General features: G+C 42.7%; 2 protein-coding genes across 4 annotated transcripts in view; both read left to right on the forward strand.

Annotated features, from left to right (window-relative positions):
• The window catches only part of RAD17 (RAD17 checkpoint clamp loader component), a 46160-nt gene extending 33894 nt beyond the window's left edge, over window positions 1-12266 (forward strand). Inside the window, 2 exon segments of the mRNA XM_017890600.1 lie at window positions 8664-8721; window positions 11768-12266. Of these exon segments, the coding sequence (XP_017746089.1) occupies window positions 8664-8721; window positions 11768-12029 (320 nt within the window). The 3' untranslated portion in view covers window positions 12030-12266.
• A 557-nt stretch (window positions 12267-12823) lies between these two features.
• Window positions 12824-26877, forward strand: part of MARVELD2 (MARVEL domain containing 2) — a 32329-nt gene continuing 18275 nt past the window's right edge. Inside the window, exons 1-3 of one of the 3 annotated variants that reach the window (XM_017890638.1) lie at window positions 12824-12905; window positions 17882-19045; window positions 22357-22392. In XM_017890638.1, the coding sequence (XP_017746127.1) occupies window positions 17897-19045; window positions 22357-22392 (1185 nt within the window). In that variant the 5' untranslated portion in view covers window positions 12824-12905; window positions 17882-17896. Of the gene's footprint in view, window positions 12906-12954; window positions 13463-17881; window positions 19046-22356; window positions 22393-26877 lie in introns of those variants that run through there. The other 2 variants (XM_017890639.1, XM_017890640.1) reach the window with 2 other exon arrangements.

Consider the following 26877-nt stretch of genomic DNA (forward strand, 5'->3'; position numbering starts at 1 on the left):
CAGCTCACTGCAAGCTCCGCCTCCCGGGTTTACGCCATTCTCCTGCCTCAGCCTCCCGAGTAGCTGGGACTACAAGCGCCCGCCATCTCGCCCGGCTAGTTTTTTTTATCTTTAGTAGAGACGGGGTTTCACCATGTTAGCCAGGATGGTCTCGATCTCCTGACCTCGTGATCCGCCCGTCTCGGCCTCCCAAAGTGCTGGGATTACAGGCTTGAGCCACCGCGCCCGGCCTAGTAAACTTTTATTTATTTATTTTTTTTGAGACGGAGTTTCACTCTTGTTGCCGAGGGTAGAGTGCAATGGCATGATCTCGACTTGCCGCAACCTCCGCCTCCCAGGTTCAAGTGATTCTTCTGCCTCAGCCTCCAAAGTAGCTGGGATTACAGGCATGTGCCACAACACCTGGCCAGGCTGGTCTCGAACTCCTGGCCTTAAGTGATCTGCCCACCTCGGACTCCCAAAGTGCAGAATTACAGGCATGAGCCACCACACCCAACCACTAGTTTTTAAACTTTATTTTGAAATTTTAGGCCGGGTGCGGTGGCTCACGCCTGTAATCCCACTTTGGGAGGCCGAGGCGGGTGGATCCCCAGGTCAGGAGATCGGGACCATCCTGGTTGACACGGTGAAACCCTGTCTCTACTAAAAATATAAAAAATTAGCTGGGTGTGGTGGCGGGTGCCTGTAGTCCCAGCTACTCGAGAGGCTGAGGCAGGAAAATGGCAAGAACCCAGAAGGTGGAGCTTGCAGTGAGCCGAGATGGCGCCACTGCACTCCAGCCTGGGCAACAGGGCGAGACTCCATATCAAAAAAAAAAAGAAATTATTTTAAACGTAAAGATGCAAGAATAGTACAAAAAATTCTTGTGTATCCTTCACTAAGTTTCCTCATTGTTACGTTTTTTACCATATTTGCCTAATTATATTCTCTCTCTTTATAAGCATGCACATATATGTATTATTTTGCTAAACTAGTTTTGAGTAAATTGCAGGCATGATATCCCATTATTCTTAAAAACTTAAGTCTACCCTTGCTAAAAACAAGGACATTTTCCTGCATAACCACAGTATACACATCAAATAAGGAAATTAGCATTAATACCATTTATTTTATAGTCCCCATTCAAATTTTGCCAGTTGTCCTAATAATATCCTTTTTTAATTATTATTTTTAATTAATAGAGACAGGATCTTGCTATGTTGACCAGGTTGGTCTTGAACTCCTGACCTCAAGCAGTCCTCTGGCCTCATCCTCCCAAAGTGCTAGGATTATAGGCACAGGCCACCGCACCCAGCCCTAATAATATCCTTTGTAAAATGATAACTCCCCATTTCTTGTCCAGAATCCAATGAAAGATAACCTCGTGCATTTAGTGATTCAAGTTTCCATGTGTTTTCAGTCTCCCTTCATCTGGAACAGTTTTTTAGTCTTTCTTTGTCCATGACATTTTAGAGGCATATAGGACAGTTACGGTGTATATTATCCCTCAGTTTGGGTTTGTCTGGTGATTCCTCATGACTGGATTCAGGATATGTATTTTTTTGGCAGAAATACTACAGAAGTGATCTTAAAAAAAATGGCAAGGAGAGGAAAGATATCTGGATTCTGACCAACAGATTCATCATGTCCACTGCATAAACGTTATTTTTGCCTATGAATACACAACATTTTAAACACTTTAAGTATCAGTACTCACAAAAGCTATAAGATAAAACACTTCATTGTATCAAAGTAGATATTTACTCTTTAATCCTTTCTTCTGATCACTAATAAGGTCAACTCTGTTTAAAATTTCTGTGCCAGGCATGGCGGCTCATGCCTATAATCCCAGCACTTTGGGTGGCCAAGGTGGGAAGATCGCTTGAGCCCAGGAGTTTGAGACCAGCCTAGGCAACACAGTGATACCTTGTCTCTACAAAAATATTTAAAAATTAGCTGTGTGTGGTGGCTTGCACCTGTAGTCCCAGCTACTCGGGAGGCTGGAGTAGGGGAATCACTTGAGCCCGGGCAGTGAAGGGTGTAGTGAGCTGTGATCACCCCACTGCACTCTAGCCTGTCTAGCTTGGGTGACAGGGCGAGACCCTCTCCAAAAAAATAAAATTTCGGAGATGTTTTGGTAAGTTATATGGTAGATTACTAATATTTTTAATACGACACAAATTCTGTTTTCTCTTTTGAAGATTAGCACCACAGACAGGTGATCATTAATGAAATATGGCCCTTAAAATACACATCACAAAAGAGAAACTGATGGTAAAATTGCTGGTGAAGTTAACTTTTATCATTTATCCACTAATTAAAAATTCAGATTCGGAGATCACATCTCTAAGCTGTTCAAATCACAGAGCTATTTTTTAAAGATCCTGATTATAGGCAACAAAAGCAAAAATAAACAAATAGGATTACCTCAAATCTGGAAAGCCTCTGCACAGCGAAGGAAACAACAGAATGAAGAGCCAACCTACATAGTGGGAGAAAATATTTGTAAATTATACATCTGATTGGGGTTAATGATCAAAATATATAAGGAACTCAAAGAATGCAATAGTAAGAAAACAACCCAGTTAAAAAACAGGCAATTCCAGCCTGGGCAACATGGTGAAACCCTGTCTCTACAAAAAAATAGATAAAATTGGCCAGGCGCGGTGGCTCACGCCTGTAACCCCAGCACCTTGGTCGGCCAAGGTGCGTGGATTGCCTGAGGTCAGGAAATCGAGACCAGCCTGGCCAACATGGCAAAACCCCACCTGTACTGAAAATACAAAAAATTAGCTGGGCGCAGTGGCAGGTGTCTGTAATCCCAGCTACTCAGGAGGCTAAGGCAGGAGAATTGCTTGAACCTGGGAGGCGGAGGTTTCTGTGAGCCGAGATTGCACCATTGTACTCCAGTCTGGGCAACAAGAGCAAAATTCTGTTTAAAAAAAAAAAAAAAAAAAAAAATAGATAAAATTAGCCGGGTGTAGTGGCACACACCTGTAGTCCCAGCTATTTGGAGGCTGAGATGGGCGGATGGTTTGAGCCTGGGAAGGGAAGGTTGCAGTGAGCCGAGATCATGCCACTACATTCCAGCCTGGGGCACAGAGTGAGATGCTGTCTTAGAAGGCAAAGGACCAGATAGACATTTCTTAAAAGAAGACATACAGATGACCAATAGGTATATGAAAAACTGCTTAACATTAAGACTTAACACTAATGATCAGGGAAACACTTTAAAACCACAATGAGATTTCATATTACACCAATTAGAATGGCCGTTATCAAAAAGACAAATGATAACAAGTGTTGGCCAGGGTGTGGCAAAAAGGGAATCCTTACAGTTAGTAAGAATGTAAATTAGCACCGCTGTTTTGAGGAACAGTATAGAGGTTCCTTAAAAAACTGAAAATAGGCCAGGCACGGTGGCTCACGCCTATAATCCCAGCACTTTGGGAGGCCAAGGCGGGCAGATCACGAGGTCAGGAGTTTGAGAGCAGCCTGGCAACATAGTGAAACCCCGTCTCTACTGAAAATGCAAAACAAAACAAAAAAACAACTAAAAATAGGCTGGGCATGGTGACTCACACCTGTAATCCCAGCACTTTGGGAGGCCGAGGTGGGCGGATCACCTGAGGTTAGGAGTTCGAGACTAGCCTGACCAACATGGTGAAGCCCTGCCTCTACTAAAAATACAAAAATTAACCGGGCATGGTGGTGCATGCCTGTAATCCCAGCTACTTGGAAGGCTGAGGCAGGAGAATCGCTTGAACCTGGGAGGCAGAGGTTGTGGTGAGCCAAGATCATGCCATTGCACTCCAGCCTGGCAACAAGAGCAAAACTCTTGTCTCAAAAAACAAACCCTAAAAATAGAACTACCATATGATCCAGCAGTCCCACTACTGGACATATATAGAAAGAATATGAAGTCGAGGCCAGGCGCAGTGGTTCATGCCTATAATCCCAGCACTTTGGGAGGCGAGGCAGGCGGATCACTTGAGGCCAGGAGTTTGAGACCAGCCTGGCAAACATGGTGAAACCCCGTCTCTACCAGAAATATAAAAAATTAGCCAAGTGTGGTGGTACATTCCTGTAGTCCCAGTTACTCTGGAGGCTGAGGCAGAAGAATTGCTTGAATCCAGGTGTTGGAGGTTATAACAGTGAGCTGAGATCATGTCACTGTACTCCAGCCTAGGTGACAGAGCCAGACTCTGTCTCAAAAAAAAAAAAAAAAATATGGAGTCAATATGTTGAAGAGATATCTGTCCTCCCTCCCATGTTTTATTGCAGCATTATTCACAATAACCAAGGTATGGTGTCAGTCTAATTGTCCATTGGATGAAGAAAATGTGGTATATATACGCAATGGAATATTATTCAGCCATAAAAAAGAACAAAGTTTTGTCATTTGCAATAACATGGATGAACCTGGAAGACCTTATTTGAAATGAAATAAGCCAGGCACAGAAAGACAACTATCGCATATTCTTACTTATATAGGAGCTAAAAAAGTTGATCTCATAGTAGTAGAGCACACAATGGGATTACCATGGGCTTGGGTGATAGGGGAGATGTTGATCAAAGAATACAACATTTTGTTACGTAGGAGGAATAAATTCAAGAGTTCTATTTTACGACATGGTGACTATAATTAGTAGTATTGTGTGTGTGTGTGTGTGTGTGTGTGTGGTTTTGTTTCTTTTTTTGAGTCAGAGTGTCACTCTTGTCACCCAGGCTGGATTGTGGTGGTATGATCATGGCTCACTGCAGCCTAAACCTCCTTGGCCCAAGTGATCCTCCCACCTTAGCCTCCTGAGTAGCTGGTAACCATAGGTGCGCACCACCACACTTGGCTAATTTTTGGTTTTTTTTTTTTGTAAAGATGGAGTTTTGCCATGTTGCACAGGCTGGTCTTGAACTCCTGGGTTCAAGCAATCCTCCCACCTCAGCCTCCCAAAGTGCTGGGACTACAGGTGTGAGCCACCACACCCAACCAATATATTGTATTCTTGAAAAATGCTGAGAGTGAATGTAAAGTGTCTTTGCCACAAAAATAATAACTGTGAGGTAATATATATGTTAATTAGCTATAGTTCGTCATTCTACAATGTATGTATGAAAACATTTTGTTGCCCACAGTAAATATATACAATTTTGTTTGTTAATTAAAATACTCTGATTGTAGTAGCTTTTTTTTTTTTTTTGAGATGGAGTCTTGCTGTATCTCCTAGGCTGGAGTGTAGTGGCACCATGTTGGCTCACTGCAACCTCTGCTTCCCGGGTTCAAGTGATTCTCCTACCTCAGCCTCCTGAGTAGGTTGGATTACAGGCACACACCACCACACACCACACCCAGCTAATTTTTGTATTTTTAGTAAAGATGGGGTTTTACTATGTTGGCCCAGGCTGGTCTCAAACTCCTGACCTCAGGTTATCCGCCTGCTTCGGCCTGTGTAGTAGAATTTTTAACAGGTAAGTATCTAAAGGTCCTCATAGTGTTAGATGTGCAAACTTTAAAAGGTTTATAAAATTAGTAAAAGTAAGATGTTTTGGTTTTCTTACAAGTTTTTATACTGTTTCTTCCGCTTTTATTTACTATGTCATTTTCAGCCATTATTTCTTTAAATATTTTTCTGCCTCTTTCTGTCCTTCTAGTCCTTCATTAGGTTATGTTCACTTGAAAGTGTTCCACATTTTTATGAGATTTTGTTCATATTTCTTCTGTTTTCTCTATGTCAATCTATGTCCAAATCGTTTTTTTTTTTTTTTTTTTTTTTGAGACAGAGTCTCCCTCTGTTGCTCAGGCTGGAGTGCAGTAGCACCATCTCAGCTCACTGCAGTCTCCACCTCCTGGGTTCAAGCAGTTCTCCTGCCTCAACTCCCTGAGTAGCTGGGATTACAGGCACGTGCCACTATGTCCGGCTAATTTTCGTATTTTTAGTAGAGACAGGGTTTCACCATGTTGACCAGGCTGGCCTTGAACTCCTGACCTCAGATGATCTGCCTGCCTCAGCCGCCCAAAGTGCTGGGATTACAAGCATGAGCCACCACACCTGGTCTATGTCCAAGTTTGATGATACTTCTGGTTCAAATCTACTGTTGAGTCCCTTTAGTGAATTTTTCATTTTAGTTATTGTACTTTTTGACTCCAGAATTTTCATTTGGTTCTTTTACAATTTTGTCTTTTGTTGATAACTCTTTTCATGAGACACGGTCATTACAGCTTTCTTTACTACTTTAAGTATGATTTCCTTTTCTACTTTGAAAATATTTATAATGGCTTACTGAAGTATTTTTCTGTTGAATTTAATGTCTGAGCCCTCGCAAAGGCAGTTTCTTTTGCCCATATTTTTCTTGTGTGTAGGTCACACTTTCCCTTTTTGCATGTCATAATTTTTTGTTGAAAACTAGATGTTTTAGGGAATATATTGCAGCAATTTTGGAGAATATTGATTCTTCTCCTCTGGGGCTTGTTTTTATTGTTGTGTGTTTGTTTATTTGTTTAGTGACTTGGCTAAACTCATGTAATGAAGTCTGTCTTTTGCAATATGAAGCCTTCCTCCCTCTTTCTTCAGAGAGCTCATCCTTGGCTGTGCCCACAGTTTACTTGGGATGATGGTGGTTTTAGCAGAGCTCACTTTGTGTCTTTCCCTGATATCTCTGTATAGCTCTCTGCTTCCTTTGGTATCACGCTGTTGGCTCCCCTAATTACTTTTTTTTTTTGGAAGGTGGGGGGAAGGGTCTCACTCTGTCACCCAGACTGGAGTGCAGTGGCAGGATGGCTCACTGCAACCTCCGCTTCCCGGGCTCGAGCAATTCTTATGCGTCAGCCTCCTGAGTAGCTGGGACTACAGGCGCATGCCATCATTCCCAGCTAATTTTTCTATTTTTAGTAGAGATGGCATTTCACCATGTTAGCCAAGCTGGTCTTGAACTCCTGACCTCAAGTGATCCACCCACCTTGGCCTCCCACAGTGCTGGGATTACAGACGTGAGCCTGACTACTCCCTAATTACTATCTAATTGCTGTGTTTTCGGCAGTGCTCTAGGACAAAAATTTCTCCACAGTCTGATCCAATTTAATTTGGGCAGTTGTAGGCTTTCAAGCCAGTTTCTGACAGTTGTTCTGAAACCAGGAGGGCTCTTCTTCGTTGTCTCTTTCCCTGGTTGTTTCTTATGAACTAGTTGGCTTATGTTTAGCTTGTTCTTACTTAAGAGGAGTTGGTTTCAGGGGTGCCCTTTAGGCTTGAATTTCCCCACACTATGTTTCAAATAAAGTCAGTTCCTTTGGGGGAAGCTTCGGAGCTTTTTCCTATGGACTGCCTCTCCTCTGGGCAAAATCTCTAAGCCAGTTATTCTGGGTGGGTGCCCAACTGCAGAGGTAGCCTCTGATTATTTTGGCTTGCCTCTCCCAGTGTGTATCATCTGCTGTATAACAAACTGGGGGTAAGGGAGACTGCAGTTGGGACAGGGGACAGTGCCTTTGGGTTAGAACCTCTTATCCTGTGAGTAGGGCTGGGTGGAGAAAGGAAGCCCCAATCACCCTGCTGCACTCCAGTAGGAAGGAGTCGTTAGTTCTTGGCTGCACCCACCTGGAATGAAATGTTCATCAAGCTGAGCCCTCTCAGCTCAGGATTGGGAATAGGAGGGAGAGAATGGGAGTGGCTCAGATGCCTCAGATTCTTCCTGTTTGATTTTCTTGAATAGATCTTTTCTCATTTGCTGTATGCTATTAGGACAATTTCCAGAGACTTTAAATGATTGATTTTTAAGAGTTTTCACCAATTTTGCTTATCTCTGGGAGTGGGTACACAAGAGCTTATGCTGTCATCCTGAAAGTTGACTATGTCATTCTTTTTCTTTATGAATTTTTAATTGTGATTAAGTATACAAAGCATAAAGTTTATCATCTTAACCATTTTGAATTTTACAGTGCAGTAGTGTTAAGTATATCCACCTTGTTCTGCAACCAGTTTGCGAAACTTTTGGTTCTTGCAAAACTGAAATTCTATAACTATTAGCATTAATTCCCCTTTTCCCTTCCCCCTGGCAGCCACCATTCTACTTTCTGTCTCTATGAATTTATGACTCTAAATACTTCATATAAGTAGAATCATACAATATTTGTTCTTTTGTGACTGGTTTCACTTAGAATGATGTTATCACAGTTCATTTGTGTTACAGCGTGTGTCCTTTTTAAAGCTGAGTAATACTCAATTAGATGTATATACCACGTTTGGTTATCCATTCATCTGTTGACTGACACTTGGGTTGCTTCCACCCATTGATGATTATTAATGCCGATATGAACATGGGCATACAAATATCTTTTGGAGACTCTGCTTTTAATTCTTTTGGGTATATACCCAGAAGTGGAATTGTGAGATCATACAGTAATTCTATTTTTAATTTTTTGAGGACCCACTATACTGGTTTCCACAGCAGCTACACCATTTTACATTCCCACAAGCAATGCACAAGGGTTCCATTTTCTCCACATCCTTACCCATACTTCTTGTTTTCTGGTTTTTTATAACAGTCATCCTTAATAGATGTAAATTGGTATCTCACTATGGCTTGGATTTGCATTTCTCTAAAGATCACAATAAACACATCTTTTCATGTGCTTATTGGCCATTTGTATATTTTCTTTGAAAAATTGTTTACAACTTTTAAAAAATCTGTTTCAGCTCAGATTTCTTTTATCCAAGATATTGGAAGGCTCCCTCTGAAGCGACACTTTGGAAGGTAAGCTGATCATCTCAATTTTCAAAAAGCTGATAATGAAATGTCTACTGAATATGTTCAGTACTGAACTGTTATCTGTAACATCCAAGAAAGACATACTGTACCTAGTAATTTATAAACATAATTATATTATAGACCCTTCCTTTTCTTAAATATAAAGCATATTTTCACCCACTTCCAATGGACTATACCAGATTAAATGGAATCAGGGAATCACAAAGGCAGAGGAATCTTTAAAATCCTCCAATTCAACAAATCTAGAAACCCCTTACCAGCTTCCTGTCGAGAGATGTTCTTAGCCTATGCTTGAAGACCTGCAATGACTAGGAACTGCCTCAGAAAGGAGCAGTGTCCTTGATATATTCTTATTTTAGAAAATTTAGACAAGCAAAAAATAGATGTGTGTGTGTATGTGTGTGTGTGTGTGTGTGTGTATATATATGATTCATTTTATTGGAAAGTAGCTTTTGTGCCATTATCAGTGATTAACACAAAACGTATACTTCAGTTTGACTTAGCTTATTTGTAAGATCGAATTAAGCACTCAGGAATTGTTTAAAGATTTTAAAAATGGCCGGGCGTGGTGGCTCATGCCTGTAATCCCAGCACTTTGAGAGCCCGAGGCAGGTGGATCACCTGAGATCAGGAGTTCAAGACCAGCCTGAACAACATAGTGAAACCCCATCTCTACTAAAAATACAAAATTTAGCCAGGTGTGGTGGCACATTCCTGTAATCCCAGCTACTCAGGAGGCTGAGGCAGGAGAATCGCTTCACCCTGGGAGGTCGAGGTTGCATTGAGCCAAGATTACACCATTGCACCCCAGCCTGGGCAACAAAAGCAAAAACCCATCTCAAAAAAAAAAAGATTTAAAAAACCTTGCTTACTGGATGCATGGACAAAAGTAAGTGATAGAAATGGCACCTCTGACTCCTCCTACCTTTTCTCCTATTTCTGGTCCCAAATGGAAAACTCTTGTGATATGAGCTTTTTCCCCCTCTCTACCCTCAAAGATTTATTAAGGCCTTTGTAGTATTAATGTTTTTTTCTGTATACTGGCTTAGCTATGCGGAGCCCATCTTTCCTATCACAGAAAGACCATGATGGATGGATCTTGAAGCATCGTCCCACTGGGATGGGATTGGGGCTTATACATTTCATAAACACTGCTTTTCTTCTCACATCCTTCTGAATGAAAGCAGGACCAGATCTCCTTGATGGCTCCTTTCCCCGACCCCCTAAGTTTATGGCATCAAAATAAAGACAAATAAAGACAAGTATCTTCTATTGTATTTTTGCTCCTGAGATGTATTGGGTTGCTGCAAAAGTAATTACTTTTACACAAGCCTAAACTGAATGAGAATCTTCACTATTTTATTATTGGTTCAACTACCTACTTGATGTGACTTGAGAGGGAGTTTTTTTTTTTTTTTTTTTTTTTTTTCTAGATGGAGTCTCGCTCTATCTCCCATGCTGGAGTGCAGTGGCGTGATCTTGGCTCACTGCAAGCTCTGCCTCCCAGGTTCTCGCCATTCTCCTGCCTCAGCCTCCCCAGTAGCTGGGACTACAGGCACCTGCTACCACGCCCGGCTAATTTTTTTTTTTTTTTTTTGTATTTTTAGTAGAGACGGGGTTTCACTGTGTAGGCCAAGATGATCTTGATCTCCTGACCTCATGATCCACCCACCTCGGCGTCCCAAAGTGCTGGGATTACAGGCGTGAGCCACTGCGTCTGGCCACGAGAGGCAGTATTTTCAATGGTATATATTACAGTGACTGGTACTATCTTTTATTTATGTAGACCATATTTAAAACCATCATGAATATATTTAGTATTTAGTATTTATTAAATATTAGTACTTAATATTTAATAGATGTTTAATTTCCTGTAATTCAACCTATACATTATTTTTGCCCATTTAGCTTCTTTTCAACTTTTACTATCCTAGCCTTGTAGATAAGTCATCATGCACTTCAAATACTATTTACTTAGGATGAATTCCTACAAATGAAATTGCTGGATCAATAGGTATATACCTTTTGGGGCTTTTCTTCTTTATTGCCAAATTGTTGGCAAGAAAATTTTTCCAATTTTATATCCACTTACAGTGTATCAATATGTTCTTTTCTCCTAACCCTTGCCACCACTGGGTTTTACAAGTATCTTTGCCAGTTTAGAAGATGGCAGTAGTAGGCCAGGCTCTCGCAGCACTTTGGGAGGCTGAGGTGTGTGAATCATCTAAGGTCAGGAGATCGAGACCAGCCTGGCCCAACATGGTGAAACCCCATCTCTACTAAAAATACAAAAACTAGCTGGGCGTGGTGGTGCCTGCCTGTAATCCCAGGTACTCCAGAGGCTGAGACAGGAGAATTGCTTGAACCTGGGAGGCAGAGGTTGCAGTAAACTGAGATTGCACCACTGCACTCCAGCTGGGGCGATGGAGCAAGACAGTCTCAATAAAAAAAAGAAAAAATCTTTACTGAAGACATTATTTCTTTTTATTTTTAGGTGTTTTCTTGTGGTTTGGATTGGTTTCTTTTTTTTTTTTTTTTTTTCCTGAGGCAGAGTCTTGCTCTGTCGCCACCCAGGCTGGAGTTCAGTGTGGCACTAGCTTGGCTCACTGCAACCTCCGCCTCCTGGGTTCAGACAATTCTCCTGCCTCAGCCTCCTGAGTAGCTGGGATTACAGACGCGTGCCACCACAGCTGGCTAGTTTTTCTATTTTCAGTAGAGATGGGGTTTTGCCATGTTGTCCAGGCTGGTCTTGAACTCCTGGCCTCAAGTGATCTGCCTCCCTCAGCCTCCCACAGTGCTGATAGTACAGGCATGATCCACCGTGTTCAGCTCCTTTTTGTATTTTAAGCTGTAGGAACTTATTCACAGTTTGTCATTTACCTTGTAGTTTTGTTTTTGTAGTTAAAGGGACTAGCTGAACAGCATAATGTAGGTAAATGAAAGAAAGATGGCTTCATAATCATCACACTCATGGTGTAATTTAAAAATCTCCTCCTTTGGTTCTTGTTAATGCCTGCAATGAATGTGACAGATTGAAAATGGAAGCCCTGACTGACAGGGAACATGGAATGATAGAACCTGACAGCGGAGATGAAGCCCAGCTTAATGGAGGACTTTCTGCAGAGGAATCTCTGGGTGAACCCACTCAAGCCACTGCGCCGGAAACCTGGTCTCTTCCTTTGAGTCAGAATAGTGCCAGTGAACTGCCTGCTAGCCAGCCCCAGCCCTTTTCAGCCCAAGGAGACATGGAAGAAAACATAATAATAGAAGACTATGAGAGTGATGGGACATAGAAGCCAGCCTGCTAATCTGATTCCTACTTCACAGATTCATTTTTCATTCAGTGGTACTTCACCAGAGTTAATATGCTTTTCTGATGAATTACACAACAGTTTGTTAATTTTTCATTCTTGTAGTATTTCATCACAAGAAACCTACTCTTCTGTCATCTTGGAGTAAATAGAAGATCAAGCCTTCAAATCTCTGAATTTTTTCTGTAGTATTTATTAAATCTGTGAGTGGTTTAAGGAGCAGTCAGTGTATATAAAGTGTGTTTCAACATTATGCCAAATATCAAAATGTGAAGGACTAATCCAGGATGCAAAAACGTTATGGGGGTTGTAAATATGAACTATACAACAGTTTAGGATGCAATTAAGAGTGTAAACTGTGTGCCTTATTTACACTTCATTGTCTTCAGCTTTCAGATATAGTTTTGATGTGTTGTACAGTGGAATATCTTAGATACTTTTTGGAAAGTATTTACATAATTTATATCACAATTAAAATGTTGAATTTCATTTTGTTTCTCCTGTCTTTTAACATTACCTAGCATGCACTGTCTGCCTTGGATCCTTAGGCACAGTGCACGAATCTCCCTCACCCCGTGTCAAACTTTTCAAAAGATAGGGAAGAGGATGGCAAAGTTGCGATGAGAACTGTAACTATCTTTCCAAAGGAGCCCCGTGTGTAGTCATTGCCGCGAGGTGCCGGCCGGTGGCACCGAGCAGCCTGGGTCCAGAGTGGGAGTCGGGCCGATGGAGCCGGGCGGGGCAGAGGTGGGCGGGCAAGGCTGGCCCCGCCCCGCCCCGCCCCGCTCCCGGCCCGGGAGTCCGATACCGGTTTCAGAGTCCCGGGCGGCGTGCGCGCTCTTTCTGGCGACTGCGCAGGTAAGTGGGGCCGGGGTGGGGCCACGTGACCGGGAGAGGAGGGCCCGGCGGCCCCCAGCCCAGGTGTGCGGGGACCGAGGGGTGCCCGCGCTCGGCAGTGCTCAGCCTGCCATAGCCCGCGGGGGAGGCCGGAGCCAGGGATCCGGGGAGGCCCGCCTCCTGCCGGGTTTCGCTCTGCAGACGCAGGTGCGGCCGAGCCGCCGTCCTTCCGGGCGCGGGGCGGGACGCGCACCTTGGGGCGATCCCGGTGCTCCTGACTTGGGAGGTCTCCCGGCTTAGTTTCGGCCTCGTTGGGGCGGAATCTCCAAAGACAGTGGGTTTCAGCCAGAAACGCGAAGACGAACGCCCAGTCTGCGCGGGCAGAGCCGAGAACACAATGAGATTTGTGGGACCGGGCGCCCAGAGGCTGGCGCGGGGGGATACCCCACAGCGAAAAGGCTCGCTACCCCTGGCAGTCGTGGGTTAGTTAGAACCGCAGAGCTTTTCCTGATCCCTTGGAAGCGCAGAAGTATCCGAAATCTACCCCTTTCTTGGGTCCAGCAAAACTTTTAAGCCAGGTAAACCGGTGGTTCTGTTTGTGGAAAGGTGACCAGGCATGATTCCTGTGACACTTAGCTGGGGGAGCCATTTCTCCTGCCGCTGCCGCAGCTTTCCAAGATGAGTGTACGAGAGTGGAGTAAGAGTCCGGGGCCTGAGCGGGACAAAGACACACGCTGCCGCGGCCTGCGGGACCAGAACGGACTCTCAGTGACATCCTGAAAGACATTAGGGGTATCCAGATATTTAAGATGTAATGAAATACAGCTAACCATTCCCTTCTAAAAATCACATTAACTTGCTTTTCCACAACTCTGTAATAATTGCATATTTTTTATTTGAAAATGGATAAGGTGATTTGATTCAAATAAGCCACTTCACAGGTGAAGAGTTAAATCCATTACAGTGAATCTTATTTTTACCAGTGAGTTGAATTAAGCATAGTGTATCCTGTAAATGCTGTGTAAAACTTGCTAAAATCATTTGTTGTGCTTTCGCTTCTACATTTCTTAGGAATGTGTTTCAAAAACTAGAGTCGTAATAGCAGTTCTAGAACTTACATTTTTAGAGAAAGAAATAGAAAGGTACAAAAATAAATGATTGTTATAATATACAGAACCGCTTTGCACTGGGCACCCTGCTGGGGCCATCAGAGTTAATCCTCTAAGGTCAGAGTGCCCTATTAGAAGACCCTGGGGTTCCACCCCATTCTCTTGTCTCCAGTCTGTACATACTCTCTGGGTCTTGCTTGCCCCCTTACATCTCTTCCTGGATTTTTAACGCATCTGAAACACTCTTCAGTCTGCAGCTCCCCAAGGCTAAGCGGGAGGGGTGGAGAATGAAGCATAGACAGATAAAATGATCAGATGTCTGGGGTTTACTTCAGAGGACTCTTATCAGCAGAGGAAATAGTATAGGGAGTATAAATGAAACAAGTTTGGCCATAAATTGATAAATGTAGAAGCTGGATGTGGGTACACAAGGGTTCATAATGCTATTCTTTCTACTTTTTATTATATTTGAAAATTTCTATAATAAAAATTTTAAATACCTATCTATCATTTGACCTCTTCTCACTATCTCAGTGATCCACTGGATTATTTCAATGGCCTAGCCAGTCTTCCTGTTTTACCTCTTGCCTTCTGGAGTGTACTCTCAACACAGCATCCATAGTGATACTGTTAAAATAAGTCAAATCATGTCACTCCTCTATTCTGAATCCTCCAGTGGCTTCTCATCTCACTCCCAGCAAAAGACAAAGTCCTTTCTTTCCAGTGGTTTTCAAGGCCCTACATGATTCCGATGGCCTCAGTTCTACTATTCACCTTCTTACCCACTTTGCTGCTGCCACAGTAGCCTCCATGCCTGAATATTTCTTGAACATACCAGTCACTCCTGCCTCAGGGCATTTGCGCTAGCTGTTCCATCTGCCCGAACACTTGTCCCTGATAATGGCCTGGCTTCCTCCTTCACCTTCAGTTCTACACTCAGATGTCCCTTTCTCTATGAAGATTTCCCTGGTCACTCAGTTTAAGATTGTAACATCCTGTCCCCATTGCAGTCTTTACCAGTTTCTCAACTTTGTTCTTTAGCATACTGTATATTTCATTTATCATCTGTCAATCCGCCCGGCACTCCCCCAGTTAAAGCATCATGAAGGCAAGGATTTCACTCTGGTTTGTCCACCAGTGTACCTTCAGCATGCCTGGTGCAAGGCAGGTTAAATGAAGGGTCTTTGTTTTCCAAAGTAAAATAAAATAAAGCCTTAGGAATTTCCAAATTGTTCAACAGTATAAAGATGGGGTTATCAGACCAGGTGCAGTGGCTAACGCTTGTAATCCCAGCACTTTGGGTGGCCAAGGCAGGAGGATCGCTTGAGCCCAGGAGTTCAAGACCAGCCTAGGCAACACAGTGATACTTAATGTCTATTAAAAATTTTAAAGAATTAGCAGCCGAGCGTGGTGGCTAATGCCTGTAATCCCAGCACTTTGGGAGGCTGAGGCGGGCGGATCACGAGGGCAGGAGATCAAGACCATCTTGGCTAACACGGTGAAACCCCATCTCTACTAAAAATGCAAAAAATTAGCCAGGCATGGTGGTGGGCACCTGTAGTCCCAGATACTCGCGAGGCTGAGGCAAGAGAATGGCGTGAACCCAGGAGGCGGAGCTTGCAGTGAGCCGAGATCGCGCCACTGCACTCCAGCCTGGGCGACAGAGCGAGTCTCAAAAAAAAAAAAAAAAAAAAAAGAATTAGCTGGGTATGGTGGCATGCGCCTGTAGTCCCAACTGCGCAGGAGGCTGAGGCAGCAGTGAGCTATGATTGTGCCCCTACTCTCCAGCCTGGGAAACAGAGTGAGACCCTGTCTTTAAAATATTAAATAAATAGGCCCGGACGCGGTGGGCTCAAGCCCTGTAATCCGCAGCAGCTTGGGAGCCGAGACCGGGCGATCACGAGGTCAGGAGATCGAGACCCGCATGCCCTGGCTAAGCCAGCGGTGAAACCCCGTCCTCTACTAAAAATACAAAAACCTAGCCGGGGCCGAGGTGGCGGCCGCCTGTATCCCAGCTTACTCGGGAGGCCCTGAGGCCAGGAGAATGGCGTGAAAACCCGGAGAGGCGGAGCCTTGGCAAAGTGAGCCTGAGATCTTGGCCACTGCACTCCCCCAGTCCCTGGGTGAGCAGAAGCGAGACTCCGTCTCAAAAAAAAAAAAAAAAAAAAAAAAAAAAAATTAAATAAATAAATAAGTAATAAATAAGTAAAACAATAACAAAAAAGATGGGGTTATCCATTTTAATTTTGAGACCGTAGTATCAAGTACAATACCGTGTGCCCAGTTTAAGTCTTCAATAATGAGACTTGGCAGGGTGTGAATGAAAAAAAATTGTTTAATTCTTCAAGCAAAATACGTATAAACAATTTGAGAGAGCAATTCGGCATACCTTAACCCTAGTAGTTAATTTGCAAATGGTTTTCTTCTTCCTGTGTATGGGTGCAGAGCGCTGATTTCATGAATCAATAGGTTTAGTAAAAGTGCATTTTCTGCTTTATTTTTGAAGTGGATTAAATACCTTCTGAGATACTTGAGTCTCTCCTTGGGAACAGTAAATCACCTGAATTGCTCTGGAAAGAGTAATATTAATGGTCATTGCTGCCATTCTCTGTTGTGCCTTGGGGGACAAAGCCTTAGCCTTTGGTGATTGTTGTCTCTGAGATTCACTTTTTTTACATCTAGTTTACATTGTTGATATTTGAGACTGGAAGAAGCAAGTCCTCTAAAATGACTTTGTTGATTTAAGGGCTGTGCACTCCCTTTGTTTTAACAGACTGCCTCTCCTAGGCTATTCCAAGTGAAAATGAAGAATATTTGCTGACCCATCAAATTTCACTACACTCAAACTCTCAGTATTTTGATTTAGATGTTTGAGGAAATGACTCTACTTGGGAGTGTGTTCGTGTTCTGTTTTGTTAAAGTTTTGTCACTTTTGTTCTTTATTTTGTTTAAGAGGTCTCACAGATAAATTACATTTATAAATATTTCAGTTTTCATTTCTTTCCCACCCACCCCCCCCTTTTAGAGACAGAGACTCACTGTGTCACCCAGGCTAGAGTGCACTGGTGCAGTCAGAGCTCACTGTAACCTCAAACTCCTGGGGTCAGGTGATTCTTTCCTCTACCTTAGCCTCCCAAGTAGCTGAGACTGGGCACAGCACCACGCACGGCTAATTTTTTAAAATTTTTTGGGTAGATACAGGTCTCACTATGTTGCCAGGCTGGTCTTCCACTTCTGGCCTTAAGTGATCCTCCTTCCTTGGCGTCTCAAAAGTGCTAAGATTATAGGCATGAGCCATCATGCCCAGCCTAACATTTTGAATCTTGATTGCATTTAAAATGGCATAGAATGATGACTGTATCCCTAAGTAATATAATTGTTTAAACTATAGAAAATCTATAGTGTTAAAATATACATATTACATATTTGTCTTTTTTTTTTTTTTTTTTTTTTTTTTTTTTTTGAGACAGGGTCTAGCCCTGTCACCCAGGCTGGAGTGCAGTGGCGCAATCTTGGCTTACGGCAACCTCTGCCTCCTGGGTTCAAGCGATCTATATCTCAGCCTCCCGAGTAGCTGGGATCACAGGTGCATGCTACCATGCCTGGCTAGTTTTTGTATTTTCAGTAGAGATAGTGTTTCACCATGTTGGTCAGGCTGGTGTCAAACTCCTGACCTGAAATGATCCGCCTGTCTTGGCCTCCCGAAGTGCTGGGATTACAGGCATGAGCCACCATGCCCAGTCTCATATTTATCATTTTTGTATATCATAATAATTAGACATGATCCTGTTGGTCTCCTAAATAGTTTTTGCTACTACATGAATAAAATCAGCGTCATTGAGAGGATAAGTAACTAATCATAAGTGATAACTTTAAATTTGGCCACAGGTGTGAAAATCACAAATGTCATCAAATGATGGAAGATTCAGGAATCGGGACAGGCACTATGATGCGGTCCCAAGCGACCTGCCCTATCAAGATAGCACCATAAGAACCCATCCAACTCTTCACGACAGTGAGCGGGCAGTGAGCGCTGATCCCTTGCCACCACCCCCTCTCCCATTACAGCCACCATTTGGGCCAGACTTCTACTCAAGTGACACAGAGGAACCAGCTGTAGTGCCAGATCTCAAACCGGTAAGGCGCTTTGTCCCTGACTCCTGGAAGAACTTCTTCAGAGGGAAGAAAAAGGACTCCGAATGGGATAAGCCGGTGTCTGATATCAGATACATCTCCGATGGAGTAGAGTGTTCACCACCAGCCTCTCCAGCAAGACCAAACCACCATTCACCCCCCAACTCCTGCAAAGATCCCTACAGAGGGTCAGGAGGAACCTTTAGTTCCCGGAAAGAGGCTGACGCGGTGTTTCCCCAGGATCCCTATGGATCTCTAGACCGACACACACAAACAGTTCGAACATACAGTGAGAAGGTGGAGGAGTATAACCTGAGGTATTCCTACATGAAGTCGTGGGCAGGTCTGTTGAGAATACTGGGGGTGGTGGAGCTGCTTTTGGGGGCCGGCGTCTTTGCTTGTGTCACAGCTTACATTCACAAGGACAGTGAGTGGTACAACTTGTTTGGATATTCACAACCGTATGGCATGGGAGGCGTTGGTGGACTGGGCAGTATGTATGGGGGCTATTACTACAGTGGCCCTAAGACCCCTTTTATACTTGTGGTTGCTGGATTAGCTTGGATCACCACCATTATTATTCTGGTTCTTGGAATGTCCATGTATTACCGGACCATTCTTCTGGACTCTAATTGGTGGCCCCTAACTGAATTTGGAATTAACGTTGCCTTGTTTATTTTGTATATGGCCGCAGCCATAGTCTATGTGAATGATACCAACCGAGGTGGCCTCTGCTACTATCCATTATTTAATACACCAGTGAACGCAGTGTTCTGCCGGGTAGAAGGAGGACAGATAGCTGCAATGATCTTCCTGTTTGTTACCATGATAGTTTATCTCATTAGTGCTTTGGTTTGCCTGAAGTTGTGGAGGCATGAGGCAGCTCGGAGACATAGAGAATATATGGAACAACAAGAGGTGAGTGATTTCATAATCCCTCATTTGTGTGTGTATGTTTGCTTTTTCTGTTATTTATTTGCTCCCTTGTTAAAAAAAAAGTATAGTGCTCAAAACAGAAAGCTTTCATAGAAATCTTTTCTTTCTCTCTTTCTTTTTTTTAATGGCCTGAGATTCAAAAGTCCTAGTGCAGTATCTGACATGCTTTGACTGGGATAACCCACTCTGGCGTTTGGCTGTTATATAACATTGCAAGTAGACACCAGATGTGTAATATATAGTTTGTTGGCTGCATTATTATGTCTGTCTGAAGCTTAAGGGAAAGACACAGCTACTGAATTTTTATAAAGAAGAAGAATATACTCAGTAAAATAAGTGTCTCATCATTAAAGTAAGTTTGAGAACAATCTTAATTCTTTAATATGGTAAAACTTAATAAAGACTCCTAAATTTCATTTAAATGTTATGATTTACTTTCTCCCAGTGAGTTGAATAAAGCCAAATAAGAATATGGTAAACCATGTTTAAATTTTTTAAGTATTGAGAGATTGAATTGTAATGAATATACTCTGTGAAAACTTGCCCAGTGGTTTTGATAATTTGTCTTTATTTGGGGAAGACGTATGGTCCAAAATGAGAATGGAAGTCCTACGTTGTTTTTATATTTCTATAACTTAATAGGATAATAATGAGAATAAATAATAATGAGAACAATAAGAATAAAATAATAATCACTGAAGGATGAGATTATATAAAAGCCCTACCTAAAATTATTTTGGTTGAACAGTAGCAAATGTTAGAGTATGTTCCACTGGCTACATTATTCTCTGAAGTAAGTTGATACTTTGCTTTCTTCCAAGGAGATGTGTGTAGTAGACTCTCCTATGCCACTGAAATTTTCAGTATTTACCTTAAATTTCTTTTGTAATTTTAAGTTAACTATATTATGAATTCTTACTTTTCCACTTTTCCTAAGACTTCTTAGATACTATACAGTTGCACATGGTATATATTGGGCAAAACTATAAATAAAAATTAAATCCTGTCCTTCACACACACTGACATATGTATTTTGTTTTTAATATTTCGCTTGAATCTGATGCATAACAACAAATAGCCCTTTGGTTTTAAATTTTTTTTAATTTTCTTTTTTTCTTTAAAGATGAGTATTTGCCGTGTTGTCCAGGCTGGTCTCAAACTCCTGAACTCAAGTAATCCACCTGCCTTGGCATCCCAAAGTGCTGGGATTACAGATGTGAGCCACCATGCCTGGCCCGTCTTTTGGTGTTTTAATTTTCTTTTTTTTTTTTTTTTTGAGACGGAGCCTCACTGTGTTGCCCAGGCTGGAGTGCAGTGGCACAATCTCGGCTCACTGTAACCTCCGCTTCCCAGGTTCAAGCAATCCTCCTGCCTCAGCCCCCCAGTAGCTGGGATTACAGGCACACGCCACCATGCCCAGCTAATTTTTGTATTTTAGTAGAGACGGGCTTTCGCCATATTGGCCAGGCTGGTCTTGAACTCCTGACCTCTGGTGGTCCATCCTCCTTGGCCTCCCAAAGTGCTGGGATTACAGGCGTGAGCCACCGCACCCAGCCTTAAATTTTCTGTTTACACCTAGTGGAATGGGAAACAAATCGTTTTGTTGTTGTTGATGATGGTTTATTTTGAGGGAGGGTCTCACTCTGTCACCCAGACTGCAATACGGTGGCACAATCATGGCTCATTGCAGCTTTGACCTCCCAGGCTCAAGCAATCTTCCTGCCTCAGCCTCCCAGGCAGCTGGGGCTACAGGCATACACCACCACACCTAGCTATTTTTTAATATTTTTTGTAGAGACAGGGTATCGCTATGTTACCCAGGCTGGTCTCGAACTTCTGGGCTCAAGCAACCCTCCTGCCTCAGCCTCCCAACGTGTTGAGATTATAAGTATGAGCCACTGTGCTTGGTGGAAAAAAATAGTTTTATAACAAGTACCTACATGTTATACAAAGAACTTTGACATGTGTCCATGTGATCTCTCTGTATATATGTATTTTAATTTTTTTGTAGAGACAGGGTCTCGCTGTGTTGCTCAGGCTGGTCTCAAACTCCTGGCGTCAAGCACTCCTCTCCCCTCAGCCTCCCAAAGTGCTGGCATTACAGGCATAAGCCACCTTGCCTAGCTTGATTGTCACAAAATAATTTATCTTGCTAGAACTCTACATAGATTCAAGTTATTTCTAAAAAGTTGTCTTAGCACGTTAAGCATATTTCTTACATTTTTTTTATGTAGCAAAGCTTCACATGTATTAAATTTTTGTTCTTAAAGTTACAATTTATTTCTCAAATGTACATCTCTGTGTACAAAGTAAAAAATTTTAATTCTAATCAATATGAAATCCAGATAGTGAAACTCACATACTTCCTCATAATTTTATGCTAGTTGCATAAGTTATTAAATGTTAATATTTGAAAATTCTGTGTGAATAGAATGATCAACATAATACTTTTATTTCTTCTTCCTTTCTCAACAAAAACTTATGTCTATGAGGACTTTTTTTTTCTTTTTTTTTTTTTTTTTTTTTTTTTTTTTTTGAGACGGAGTCTTCACTCTGTCACCCAGGCTGGAGTATAGTGGCCAGATCTCAGCTCACTGCAAGCTCGCCTCCCGGGTTTACGCCATTCTCCTGCCTCAGCCTCCCGAGTAGCTGGGACTACAGGTGCCACCGCCACTCGCCCGGCTAGTTTTTTGTATTTTTAATAGAGACGGGTTTCACTGTGTTAAGCCAGGATGTCTCGATCTCCTGAACCTCGGTGATTCCGCCCGTGTCGGCCTCCCAAAGTGACTGTGGGATTACAGGCTTGAGCCCACCTGCGGCCCGGCCAGAGACTTTTCATAATGCCTAATTAGACTTCAGTCACCTGATGTTGGAAAGTTGCCTGTCTGGTATGTGCTATAACTTCCTAAAGTTAGAAGATGTAATAGCCTAGGCTTTTTCTATTAATATTTATAGAGTAATTGTCCTAACTCTTATAATCATGCAAGTTATGGGAGGCAAGAAAAATAAAATTTGAGGGTAATTCAGAGTGTTTTATCTAACAGTTTCCACCAATTCCCCATATTCCCTACTCCTCTGTAATGCCCCTGATTGAAGGGAATTACAGTTATCCCTCTTTCAGTTCTCCCACTGGCCCTTTCAAAACCTAGGCAAAAGAGGATGAGAAACACCCATCAAGTAGGGATCGACCTTCTTAAATTGAGATTGAGCTATAAATGCAAAATGGGATGAAAATATTTGCAGAGTAGCCTCACAATGCCTTTGAAAAACTATTTGAACTCTTTTTGTTCCAGATAAATGAGCCATCATTGTCATCAAAAAGGAAAATGGTAAGAATTAAAGTTTTACTTCACATTATTACTTTGATTTATTAATACTTTTCTCTTAGGTCTATTTATCTACATAGTAGTATCATACATTCTGTGATATGTAGCTATTGGGCCAGCCGTGGTGGCTCCACCTGTAATCCCAGCACTTTGGGGAGACTGAGGTGGGTGGAGCACTGAGACCAGGATTTCAAGACCAGCCTGTCCAAAATGGTGAAACCATGTCTCCACCAAAAAATACAAAATTTTTACCTGGGCATGGTGGCACGCACCTTAATCCCAGCTACTCGGGAGGCTGAGGCGTGGAGAACCACTTGAATCTGGGAAGTGAAGGTTTCAGTAAGCCGGAGGATCACATCCTGGTACTCCAGCCTGGGTGACAGAGTGAGACTTTAAAAAAAAAGAAACGGAAGTGTAGCAATTACATTTGAGTTCATATTAGGACTTTGAGCTTTTTTCCAGATACTAAAAGCGACCAAATTTAAACAATCATTATCTATAGTTCTTTTAATTTTGTTAGATTGAAATTTATGCAAGTTAACAAAGTTGATTCAGGAGACACCAACCATAAACCCAACATATGTTTGAAATTTAATTTTTTTTTTTTTTGAGACAGAGTCTCGGCTCTGTCACCCGGGCTGGAGTGCAGTGGTGCGATCTCGCCTCCACTGCAAGCTCCGCTTCCCACGTTCACCACCTTCTCCTGCCTCAGCCTCCCGAGTAGCTGGGACTACAGGCGCCCGCCCACCACGCCAAGCTAATTTTTTGTATTTTAGTAGAGACGGGGTTTCACCATGTTAGCCAGGATGTCTCGATCTCCTGACCTCGTGATCCACCCACTTCAGCCTCCCAAATGCTGATTACAGCGTGAGCCACTGTGCCCGGGCCAAAATTTATTGTTTTTTAAATGAAAGCTGATTTCTCCAACCTTCTTCACTTGCTGTTTAAAGTTCTGTGCTGTTCTTGTATCCTTCTCCCCTTGCTTTCAGATGCCAATTTTTTTACTATAGTCACAGGACAGTTACAAATAATTAATAATACTAATTATATATATATTATATTATATATTTTTTTTTTTTTTTTTTTTTTGAGACGGAGTCTCACTGTATGCAGTGGCCGGATCGCAGCTAACTGCAAGCTCCGCCTCCTGGATTCACACCATTCTCCTGCCTCAGCCTCCGGAGTAGCTGGGACTATAGGAGCCCGCCACCACGCCCTGCTAATTTTCTGTGTTTTTAGTAGAGACGAGGTTTCACCATGTTAGCCAGGATAGTCTCGATCTCCTGACCTCATGATCTGCCTGCCTCAGCCTCCCAAAGTGCTGGGATTACAGGCGTGAGCCACCATACCCGGCCAATAATACTTTTTTTTAGAGATGCCAAATTTTGTAGTGTCGGGGAATTTCTATTCTACAGTTTACCAACTGTGTGGCAGTAGAGAAATTATTTAACCTTTCTATGCCTTCATTTCTTCATCTGTGAGATTGCAATAGTAATAATTCCTACCTCGCAAGTTTGCTGAGAGGACTCAGTGAGATGCTGTTATCATTATTTACATATATGTAATTATTTTAATAATCATAATTTTACCATCATTGAAAATTTTACCTTCATTTTTTGAGATACTAGACATTATTTCTTAGCAAGGAGTTGAGAATTCAATCTTTGGATTTGTTTCTCTGAAAAGAGAGCATATTTACTTGGTTGAAAATTCAAAAGGGTCTATAATACAAAATCATCTCATTTCTATACCCCAGCTTCCCTGTTCCCCTGCCTGTGTTGCTTGCTCTCCCTTCCCTTTTACACAAATGGTAGCATGCTACACACATTCCAGCCCTTGTTTGTTTCACTTAACAGTACATTTCTAAGATGTTTCCTTAATATGTAAAGAGTTTCTGTATTTTTTTTATAACTGTATAGTATTGCATTATGTGGTGTATCATAACTTATTTAACCATGATAAGCATTTAGGTTGTTTCCAGTCTTTCACTTTTTTTTTTTTTTTGAGACGGAGTCTCGCTCTATCGCCCAGGCTGGAGTACAGTGGCTCAATCTCGGCTCTCTGCAATCCACCTCCCAGGTTCAAGCGATTCTCCTGCCTCAGCCTCCCAAGTAGTTGGGACTATAGGCACCCGCCACCACACCCGGCTAATTTTTGTATTTTTAATAAAGATGAGGTTTCACCATACTGGCCAGGTTGGTCTTCGAACTCCTAATCTCAGATGATCCACCTACCTTGACCTCTCAAAGTGCTGAGATTACAGGCATGAGCCACCACACCTGGCCCAGTCTTTCACTATTAAAAACAACACTACAGTGAATAACCTTATACATGCAAATACATAGTGGTACGTACTTCATTCCATATATGTACAAGTACACTTGACAGATAAATCCTGAGAAGTGAATTCCTGCATCAAAAGGATGTATCTTTATTTTGATTACCAAATGATCCAATAGAGGTTTTACCAATTTCCACTTCCAGCAGTGCTACAGGTTTCTTCACACCCTGACTAATACAGTTTGTTAGAAAATGTGTTGACAAGTAGCTGGGACTACAGGCATGCACCACCATGCCTGGCTAATTTTGTATTTTCAGTAGAGATGGGGTTCCACCATGTTGGCCAGTCTGGTCTCAAACTCCTGATCTCAAGTGATCTGCCTGTCTTGGCCTCCCAAAGTGCTGGGATTATAGGCATGAGCTACCATGCCCAGCCCAGAGTACAAACATTAAAAAGTGTGTTTCAAACATCCTTGGGTTGGAAGAGAAGGATCTGTTTGCTTTAGGAGGTTAAAAGTCTACACTTTGTAGATGTTGACTGCTCGGCACTAGGCTGGACAGGGCTGTCTCACTGGGCTGCATTGTGGCAATGATGTGGAAATGGAGGTCATTTTTGGCCAGGGTGGAATTTATGGTCTACCTGGGCATTCCCTCTAGGTAGGATTAGTACATAGTCAACCTGAATGGCCTGGATCAGTTGGAGGAAGTTGCCCCAAATGATAGGGTGGTCAGGGTCATTATTTGGTAAGCATGTACCTGATGCAGGCTCCATAGGTGGGGCAGGATTAGGAACATCTGCCAGACAGTTCTAGGGTACCTCTTTCCGGGTACCTCTTCCAGCTGCCCTGGAAGGTTGGTGCTCAGAATGTCCAGGGTGTATTGTAGGCTCCCAGATACTGAGAGGTCCCAGAATAATCGGGAATAACCTTGGCAGATACGAGAACTCCCATTCCTAGGACTCCACTGGATATCATATCAATCCAGTTAACTTCTAGTCTTTCAAGATATGGGAGCTGAAGCCAAAGAGCATCCTTTTAGAGGTGTCTTTTCCTGGAGATGGATCACTGTGGATACTCAAAAAGAAGACCTCTGTAAGAGGGAACTTCATGACTTAATCAACAAATTTCTATTGGACTTACCAATGAGAAACTTTGTCAAAAATATCAGGACCAGGTGTGGTGGCACGCACCTGTAGTCCCACTTACTCAGGAGGCTGGGGTGGGAGGATGGCTTGAGCCTGGCAGGCAGAGATTGCAGTGAGCTGATATCACACCAACGCACCCCAGCCTGGGTGACAGAGTGAGACCCTGACTCAGAAAAAAAAAAAAAAAAAAAAAAAAAAAGAAAGAAAGAAAATATCAGGGCCTCCAGCTTTTCACTGGGTGTAATTCTCACCTGCGTCCTTCCTAGTTCATAGCAGGAAAGAATTGGCAGACTAGCATGACAAAGAGGAAATGAACTTTATTTTATTTATATAATTTTTTTGGAGGGGGAGACAGGTTCTTCCTTGTCACCCAGGCTGAGGGCAGCCTCAAACTCCTGGGCTCAAACAATCCTCTCACCGTAACCTCCCAAGCAGCTGGGACTACAGGCATGCATCACCATGCCAGTTAATTTCTAAATAATTTTTAGTAAAGAAGAGGTCTCACTATGTTGTCTGGGCTGGTCTTAAGTGATCCTCCTGCCTCGGCCTCCCAAAGCACTGTGATTACAGGTGTGAGCCACCTTGCCCAGCCAGCAAGTGAACTTTAGAATCAGACAATCTAAATTTGAAGGCCGGGCGCGGTGGCTCAAGCCTGTAATGCCAGCACTTTGGGAGGCCGAGACGGGCAGATCACGAGGTCAGGAGATCGAGACCATCCTGGCTAAGACGGTGAAAACCCGTCTCTACTAAAATACAAAACTAGCTGGGCGAGGTGGCGGGCACCTGTAGTCCCAGCTACTCGGGAGGCTGAGGCAGGAGAATGGCGTAAACCCGGGAGGCGGAGCTTGCAGTGAGCTGAGATCTGGCCACTGCACTCCAGTCCAGGTGACAGAGCGAGACTCCGCCTCAAAAAAAAAAATTAATAAAATAAATAAATAAATAAATAAATAAATAAAGACTTGATATTCACAAGCCTTCTCTAAAAGAATTATTCAAGGATACACTACAGCTTGGCCAAGCGTGGTGGCTCACGCCTGTTATCCCAACACTTTGAGAGGCTGAGG

The sequence above is a fragment of the Rhinopithecus bieti genome, unplaced genomic scaffold (genome assembly GCF_001698545.2).
Source record: "Rhinopithecus bieti isolate Rb0 unplaced genomic scaffold, ASM169854v2 scaffold_18354, whole genome shotgun sequence".
NCBI lineage: Eukaryota > Metazoa > Chordata > Mammalia > Primates > Cercopithecidae > Rhinopithecus > Rhinopithecus bieti.